We start from the raw sequence: 9,312 nt of genomic DNA, 5'->3' as shown, positions 1-9,312 counted from the left end.
ATTCTATGATTCTATGATTCTAAGGTAAGGTCATTATCCACAATTTTTGGTATTTCCCTCCTTGAGGTGGCAGTTTGTAACAAACCTTCAGAGGCCTGAGATAGAAATGGGCTCACTGTGTTTTTTCTTTTCTTCATTCTGTCTCCCGTCTAGTAATGATGGTGCTCATCTGCATCTTCTCCTTTTGTTAAAATCAGTTTCACCGATCTGCAGTTTTTTCATGGACCTTTCCTAGCCCACAATATTAAATGCAGATGTTGTTATTTTTTTGCTTCCAATTCTATTTTCCCATTTCCAAAGGAATTTTAGTTTTTTTTTTTTTTAACTAGTTTTGGAGTTTTCTAACTCTTTAAAATTTATTTATTTTTTTAAGTCTTCCAGTCATCTGATATAGTATAATTTTGACTTTTTCTGCTATTTATGCTGGTTTGTCTGCCAAAATATGTAGTTCTTATTTCTGTATCCCTGCCCTATCATGCAATACTTTTTTTTTTTTATTAGGTGTACATTTCCTCTTTAATTCTGGGGGTTTGTTTAAGGGCAATTAAGTTCATAGCACATACCACAGGTGTCCAGGAAACTTTGCAGCACTAATTTCTATACAAGCCTTCAAAAAAGAGTCTGAATATTGTTGAAAACAGTTCTCGTGTGTTTGTGTTGGCAGTAATTCACAGGTAGTAAAGAAAAATACTAAGACTGCAGTCAGAGATGTGCCAAATAGCTCTGGGGAAGTTCAGGTAGCCATTAGAGGATGTGTCCCACCAGCCTGCTGGTGTAGATTTTTTAATAGAAAAAAAGTATTAATAAGAAACAAAAAGCCTGTGATGCTTGCATTCCAGCTTTGTAAACCTTCCCTTTAGGTACTGATCCTTTGCCTGGTTAAGTAGTTTGGTGATTTCAAACATACTTTTCTCCTTTTTAAAAACATCTTGAGTGGTCTCTTTTGGACTTTTGGGTTAGATTGTGTCCCAAGGCAAAGTATATTTCCAGCCATGAGGTCTCTTGAGGAATATAAATAACAGGAAATGTTAAAAAACAAAACAAAACAAAATAAAGCAAACGTCCAAGACCCCCCCAAAAAAACAAAAACAAAAAACCCAACCAACCAACAAAAACTGTGAAGTAAACATGAAATGTATAGGATATATGCATGTACCAAGCTGTTTTTATAATGTGTGTAGATGGTTTCCTTCAAAAGCTTTTTCATATGTCTTACAAAAGGTATGAAACAAAAAAAGAGAATGTTACTCAAAGGCCATACCAAGTAAGTCTTCAACCCTCTACTGAATAAGCTTTTTGTGCAACTTACACACAATAATTCATACCTACCTGCTCATGCTGTTATTACCATTATCTAGTATTGTTTTGTATTGCAGTTAGCACCCAAAGTGTGCTAATCACATACAAGAAAAAAAATCTACCAATGCAGAGAGCTTAGCTTTTGTTAACAGCAAGGGTCAAGAGATGAGAACTACAGTGAAAGTTGAAATGCAGAAAAATGTAGAAAGTGGCAGAAAAATGCTGGAGTTTTTTGTACTCTTTATTACAAAAGTAACAGATTTTTGTTCAAAATTGCTGTTGATGTCAGGGTTCATAGGTAAACATTTCCCATTTCTCTCAGCCCTTCTTCCAACTTGATTAGGAGAAAGACTCCTCAAACAAGCCCAGCACTTTTTTTCTTTCTTTTTTCATTCCCTTCTCTTAAACCTAGTTTTATTTGCTGTGTCTGATCATACTGCTATCCAAGCACACTCCACAGAGACAGAGAAGCTCTATACATTGAGCAGTCTTGCATGATTGCCATCTAACCACCAGCATCTCCCCAGCAATTGACCTGAAGTCCCAGGACTGTACTTAGCTGCTCCACTCCTCCTATTATGGTAAAAATCTCTCTTCACCTATTTTCAGTTCTGCAATCTTCAATCTTCTCCTTTTGCATGATTTGAAAAATGCAGGAGCAGCTGCGTCTGCCAAAGTTCCATGTGGAATAGCGATTTCCTATGGTGGAAAAACATGCTCTGCACAGTAATTACTGTAAGTCAAGTCCATTTAATCTGCACAAGGACTTTTATTGTCTTACGCAGTTTGGGAGGATTTGGGAGGCCTAGTCTCCAAAGTTCGTAGAATAGGAATCTTATAGATGTTAGAGGTGTGACACATGTTAGATTGCTGCATATATTGGGTAGCAGAGATTTTGGCATCATAGGCACACAGATATAAAGATGAAATATAGGCTCCAGTTTCTCATGATTAAGTCTAGCTAAGGGGTAGACATGGGATAATCATTACATAGCTTTGCTATTTCCCTTTATTAACTTTGCCCTACATACTTTCTTGAACCTCTAAGCATTTTTTCCCCCTCCCTTGTGGTTTGTATAGAAGTGCATAATATTGCAGCAGGTACCCTTTTTTCACCATTTTATTTTTATTTTTCAGATTTTTCACCTGACACACGAAAGGGGAGACTTTAAATGGTTTTCTATGAAAAGAGCCACACCATGGCTTTAAAATTACAGTTAGATCTGTAAACTCTATCAAATCGTGAGCTCAGTCTAACTTTCCCTTTCAGTTTTCAGTCAACTAGTTACTTCTTTTCATCTCCAAAAGTGGTTGTTTGTGGTTCTTCTACTGTTGCAACCACTGCTATTGTTTCAGGATTGAATTTGGCAGAGGAAAGGAGCCTGTGATACTTGGGCATCTGTAAAACACCTACCACAAAATTGTAGAATTGTATCTATTTTAGTTTAAAAATTTGCTCTTTAACATTATTAATAGGAGGCTTCCCTAATTGACTAAGCTTAACTTTGGACATTTCTTTATTACTTCCCTTCGCTCCAATTTTGTTTATATGTTTATATGAGCTGAAATCTCTATGTAGATTTTAGTTCTTTATTTCAATCTTGCCATAATTTTCCCAACTGTAGTTTGATCTTTTGCAGGGATCCTAGATGTCCCTAGACCACAATTTGAAAAACACTGCTTTGAAAATATTAATCTTCAGTTCTTGTTTTGGTTTTTTTACAGAGTTAGAGAATTGACGGGTCCAAGTTCATCGACTTAAGTTTTTTGGGACAGGACTGTTTCCTATGAAGAATGTTGCCTGATGCAACTCAAACTAGGGCATATCAGCTCTTGAGGACAATGTATTTGTACAAAAAATCAGCAAAATACTCAAGTTTGTTTCAAAATCCTCCACCGTCTTGCCCAGCTTGTGATTTTCTGCCTGACAGAGGCATGTAAATCCAGCTTGCAAAATCTGTGAAACCCTTACATATGTGAGAGCCAGATATGCTGACTGTAGATCTTTATCTTTAGTTCACGCTTGCCTGCATCATTGCCTTCCGAGTACCTGTGGCTGCACAGTCCAGCTCCATAAGAGCATTTCACCTGCTCAGTTTTTGTTCTTTCCTTGTAGACAATCCTATGGAATCAAAAAACTCTAGGTCAGGAATCCTAGGCAGTGCTCTTCATATTTCCCTTTTGATTTCACATGAAGGGACATAAACAGATTATTATTGTCCGTAAGGTCACACTATAAACTCCCAGTAAAGTAATAGAACATGCCATGTTGAGCTATCAAAGATCAAAATTACAGTAGTAGCTCTAGATAAGGTGTTCCTGCTGTGAAGGAAGCAGGAAAACTTCTTTGGAGTTTTTTATCTCTAGACATGCATTAATTTGTACATTGTCCAAAATGTACAATTTGTACATTGTCCAATTTGTACATTGTCCAAAAGTTTAAAACACCCAACATATTAGCAAATCTTCATTTACGCTTCAGTGATTCTTCAGAAGGAATCTCCAATTGCTCTGCTACAGTTCTCTGGATAACGACCTTTCCTACCAGATAAGAATACTTCTTGACCAAAAAAGTTACTGTACCACATGCCCAATGTGAATATTAACTGCACAGATCCAATTTTTAAAAGCATGTATTTGTTTAAACAATTTGAAGTCCATCAGAAGATTTTGTGTCTAGAACTTATTATTTAATTTATTATTAATTTAATGTCTCCCTCCTACAGTAGGGTAATACGAGTTGCTCTAAATGGTCTTGCAGCATGTTTGAATAAATGGTAAGATTACTCTAAATAGACTTTTTAAAGCTCAAAACAAGCCCATGTTTCACTTATAAATATCCACAATGCATCTGTTCAGCATACCAATCTTTGTAAGTATTTCCCTTAAAAAAGAAAAGAAAATGCTAGAAATAAAGACAATTGCTTATATGAGCAATTTCAAAGTTAAATATTGTCTTAGAAGTACTGTGGATGGAAAACAGTTGCTTGGTACTGCATTAGTCCACTGAGGTTAATTAGCGAGCTGTTCAGGTTTTGTAGGAGCCAAGAAGCAATGAAAGGTAATCCAAAGTTTGGATTGAATTATTCTGTCTCTTGTAGGGACTTGCAAATGGAGTTTACAAATTTCCAACCGTGCAGAGAGTGGTATGGTTGGGGTTTTTTTTGAAAATTGCTGTTTGGAAACAATTTCAGCAATACATTACAATGCTATGTTATAATCATGAGCTACCAAGTTATCATTGGTAAGTGATCCTTCACCAGGCAAGAGCTGGATGTTTAATTGCCCGCTTCTGGGATTCTCATTTTGCTCTGTGTTTAGTCTCTAAGTCAGGGCCCATTTTCCAGGCCTACAGTGCTTTTGACTCGTGTCCTATGGATCTCTCTTGCTGATGAAAAAACGCTCTGTCTTAAGAGAGGTTCACCATGTATGCACTCAAAGCATGAAAATCTCTCTGTAGGTGGTATGCATAGGACAGATTATTGCTTACAGCTCATGGGGAAGGCATGAAGAGGGTGCTGTTGGCTGGGCGTATACATGCTACTCATCAGGGTGCTTTGGCATGGAGGGTGTGCAGGTCCTACAGGGAGGCACTGAGCCGTTGCCGAGCAGCGAGAAATTCCCGGGTGCTGCCAGCCTGGAGCCAGGAGAGCTGAGAAGCGGCTTGCTGGGATAGTGTGCGCTGGGAGGAAGGAAACAGAGAGTCTGTTCCTAGCTCTGCCCTTGATGCAAGATCTTAGCGATGTCCAGTGTAACTCTTTTTCTTGCCTTAACCATCTGGTGTCTTCTGTATAACATTTTCAGGTTCGCAACTGTCTTTCAATAGCTGTTTACCTAGAGCTTCTAATTGAAAGTGTAAGTTTCAGATGAGCTGCAGAGTTAGAAACCACCTTGTCTTGCCTGTCCATCACTGTTAATCAAGTATTGAGGGGTGGGAGAGGCTTAAGCAGAGGAGCCTGCCTTGGATTTTTTTCTTCAATCTTGTTCTGTTTTCATAGCACCGTGTTTGGTTGCCAACACAGCTGTGATGAAAAGAGATCATGAGATAACTACAGTACAGACTGGTGTTGTGCGACATTACTATGAAAAGATAAGAAAGAGACGCTGCACAGTATCTTTTCATTACTTCGTACATTTACTACTAACATATATTCAAGCAATTGGATCTTTGCCTTGGCTGAGCTCCTGTTCTGGAAGACAGGTCCTGTGTTTCACCCCTGGCCCTGTCTGTCACTGTTGGTGGGCCTGAGAGGCATTGAATTGGAGGTTTGTGTTCTTATGTGCAAAAAATGTGCAAATAAATAGCAATGTGCTTTACTCAATCTCTGCTTATCAGATTGCTTCTGACCTCACCTGAACTGCTCCCTTTGCCAGAACTGAAACTGCATGTGTCAGAGGAGACAGACTTAAACCAGCGGTGCATTAAATCAAACATTAATAGTATGTGTGCAAAGAATTATCAAAAGGACTGGTAAATTATGTGTTCAGGGAGGCCTTATGCAGTTAGGACAAAGAATGTCTCAGTGTTTTCAGAGCAAGAAATGAGGTCTTTTGTTCTTCTCCAGGAGGCAAGTAGCACCAAGGTGTGTGTTGGCAGTTTGCTTGCTCCAGACTCTGAAAGAATGCTTGGTTTGCAAAATTTTCATCTCTTCTATTTTATTCCCCAGTTATGAATTCCACGTGAAACCTAGAAACCCTCTTGGTGAAGGTCCAAGTAGCAATGTTGTGGCATTCAATACTGAATCAGGTAAGAACTGAAGGTCCCACCATCATTTACAGTGGCTCTAGTATCCATGTTTGCGGGATATATGGAAGGCTCTCTTGCTTCATCTTGCACGTTTGGTCTTGCTCTTTACTATCTCCAGATTGGCTTTTTACTACTGAGCGTGTTACGGTAGTGCTTGGAAGGTCAGTCTGAGATCAGGGCTATATTGTGTGAGGATGTAAGATGGCCAGACTGCAGGAGAAAAAAACAGGAGCACAGAGAGTTTGTCTGGTGTTTATTATGAAGAAACTAACTTTATCCTTAGAGAAGGCTTGGTCATTTAAGATTAATATTCCTGACCTTTTTGTATCTATCACACTCATTAATGACTTCTGGATGGGGAACATAAGGGTTTTGTTTGGGCTGGTGTGTTTATAGGCATTTTTGCTACCTGGTCAATAAGGCTGCTGTATAATAGTGATGTCTTTTGGCTGAAATAAGGATTGAGAAATAGCAGTTGGGAAAAGTCAATGTCCCAGTGTGTCCTCTTCCATCCTGTTTACTCTGCTGTTAGAGAGGTGTATACAAGCCTATTTTGACCATTGGTTGGTTCCCAAGCTAAGTCCTATCTGACTCAGAGGTGAGAATCAGAGAGTGCCTTTGCTTTCCCTATTCCAGTTCCCCATGAGGCTAACTACAGTTGACTCGTTGACTCTATACAAGCAAGATGCCATCTTTTGTGTAGAAGTGTTTATTGCGTGATAGTACTTAAGGACCATATAAAACACAAAATGGATTTCGCCTTTTTAAAAGGACTTTCTCAATCTGCATTTTGAGCCAGGTGTAATAATATAACAGTCCTCACCTAGTGCTGTCACTGACGGATGAGAGTTTTGGCTGAGCAAGGGATTAGTCAGGGAGGAGTTCAGACTGTGCCACACGTATTTAAAAATTGTGAATACACTCTTTGTAATCCCAGATTGTTAAAACTGAAAAAATGTTTATGCCAAGTGCAGTTTTCCTGAATGACAAGGCTTATGTTCTGTCTCCTATTTAGCTTGGACAAATTAAGCGGTCATTTTTATTTTTTCTTAATTGCACACATCCATTTCTCGCTTTTGGGCTTTCATAGCCAATTTTTGTGCAGCAAGTATTACAGAGGGGTCCTTTTTATTATTTAAGTTTTGAAACTGAAATTTTAAAAAAGATGCAGTAGAATTGGTTTTTGCTGGTTACATGTTTAAACTCTTGTTTTTACTAGAACTGTGTTTGACTGGTATCGTCCCGTAAGTAAAATTTTTAAAAGCTCATTGATACTGTAGTATCAAGTATTTCTTGTAATTTAATTTAATACAAAAGTGAACTTTGCTTCCAAAACTCTTTCTGTTTCACACATTACAGCTTATGTCAACTGTAGAAAATCACTTACCAATGCTTTTCCATTGAAATATTGGGAAAGTTCATTTTACAGTGTCTGATTGAATGTTTGTTTTCTTCCCCCAGCGGACCCGAGAGTGAGTGAGCCAATTTCAAGTAAGACCTTTATGTGTATTATATTGTCTTCTGATTAGGAATTTTTTTCAGAAATGAGATAGCATAATTTTATGAGGAGGGTGGCTGTACTGCACCAATTAAATGAGTTAGGGAATCAAACAGCATTCACACATGATTTCACTCCTTCCACCCATACCCCTGCTAAGGACTTCATGCCAGGCTGCTTGTTTACCTGAGCGGAACGCAATCAACGTGATGTGGTGCTCCCATGGCAGCTGGGATGGCTTCAAACCAATGTACACAAATGAGCCAAGGACAGCCTCATATTTTCTCAGCCTTGTCATTAAAGCAAAAGAAAGCTCTGTAAAATGAATAAGCTACTCCACACTTTTTAAGTGAGTTAACAGAGCACAGCTCAGAGGATACTATTTATCTGCCATTGTGTTTTAGAAAAAAAATTCTGCATCTGAAGGCTTGATCCAGCTCTGCTTTAGGCCACTTACAAGACTCTTGCTGTCTTCGGTGGGAGGTGGACTGAGCTTCTGAAGAACAGTCGAGATCGCTCAAGCAAACTGGGCTGCTTTTTGCATTTGTAATGGACATCACTTTGACAAACACTGAGACACCATTTCTTTCCATATAATTCATGACACAATTTTTATGTGTATTTTTGTTAAATCACATACAGCTTGCTGCAAGTTGACTGTCCCGGCTTGAACCCACTGAAAAACAGTGACTGTATCTTTGAAACACACTTACACACACTTTGTAAATGAGAGCTTTGCCAACACACAGGCATTGTCCCCCTAACAAGGTCCTAGAATGAGCTTATTCCAAACTGGCACCACACACATAGAGCAGAAGCAGTTCACTGCATCAATCATATCTGCACCCTATGGTGCTTCCCTGAAATACCTTTCATGTTCAAAATGCAGGTGACTGGTGCCACAGTGCATTCTGCTCCACCAAGGTTTCTAATTCTATTTATTTGAATACATTTGTTGTATGTAATTTTGTATGCAGCATCATACTTCAGCCTCTTTCTTCCTCTCCTGCAGTGGGAAAGGATGCTATCTGGACTGAAATCCCATTCAATTCGGACACCGATTCAGAATGCAAAGGGAAACAATACGTAAAGAGGACTTGGTATAAGAAGTTCGTAGGTGTGCAGCTGTGTAATTCTTTGAGATATAAAATATACCTCAGTGATTCACTTACAGGTAAGAGACATTCAAATCAGTGTTGTCCACATTATACACTCCTTAAAGATATCATGGTTCCAGAACTAAGAGGTTTAACAAGACGAGCTCTGCTGAAGTGTGATAGGTATGTTTAATCTAGTCCATAGACAGATTAATCATAAACAGTAATCTGCATGTGCTCAGTCATCATTGGTGTGTTTGATACTGGATTTTCAGACTCAAGAGTTATTTCTCTGTGGTGTTCATCTGATTTTTAGTACCTGTTAGTATCCTGGGAGTCATACAGAAAACTGATAAAGATCAGGTCTCTGCCAGTGAATAGCAGATATTGTAAAGGTGCCGAATTTGTATTTAAAGGGTAGCCAGGAATAATTCTTAATTAGAGGATTAGGACCTAATTTTAGACTAGGATTAGACTCAGTCATTCTCGTCCCATTTGGTAAGCATCTGGTTACTTCATTACTGTGAGGCTTATAAATATTTGAGGCTTATAAATACTTATAAAAACTTACTACTTCAACTGTAGTAGTACAGGTTTTATTCACCTGCTTTGAAATTTTTGTTTTGTTTTCACATTCCTCATTTTTGCTTATAATATCTTCCTCCCCTCCC

The 9,312-nt window shown here is 38.5% G+C and overlaps 1 protein-coding gene across 1 annotated transcript in view; it reads left to right on the top strand.

Moving 5' to 3' along the window:
- Window positions 1-5,966: 5,966 nt before the first annotated feature.
- Window positions 5,967-9,312, top strand: part of LOC104081595 (target of Nesh-SH3-like) — a gene marked incomplete at its 5' end in the record, with an annotated part of 9,475 nt that continues 6,129 nt past the window's right edge. Inside the window, 3 exons of the mRNA XM_009584407.1 lie at window positions 5,967-6,046; window positions 7,508-7,537; window positions 8,557-8,718. Coding sequence (XP_009582702.1) covers window positions 5,967-6,046; window positions 7,508-7,537; window positions 8,557-8,718 — 272 coding nt within the window. The remainder of the gene's footprint in view (window positions 6,047-7,507; window positions 7,538-8,556; window positions 8,719-9,312) is intronic.

Source organism: Fulmarus glacialis, unplaced genomic scaffold, assembly GCF_000690835.1.
Source record: "Fulmarus glacialis isolate BGI_N327 unplaced genomic scaffold, ASM69083v1 scaffold44468, whole genome shotgun sequence".
In the NCBI taxonomy this organism is placed as follows: Eukaryota; Metazoa; Chordata; class Aves; order Procellariiformes; family Procellariidae; genus Fulmarus; species Fulmarus glacialis.
This window is presented reverse-complemented; position numbering and strand designations above follow the sequence as displayed.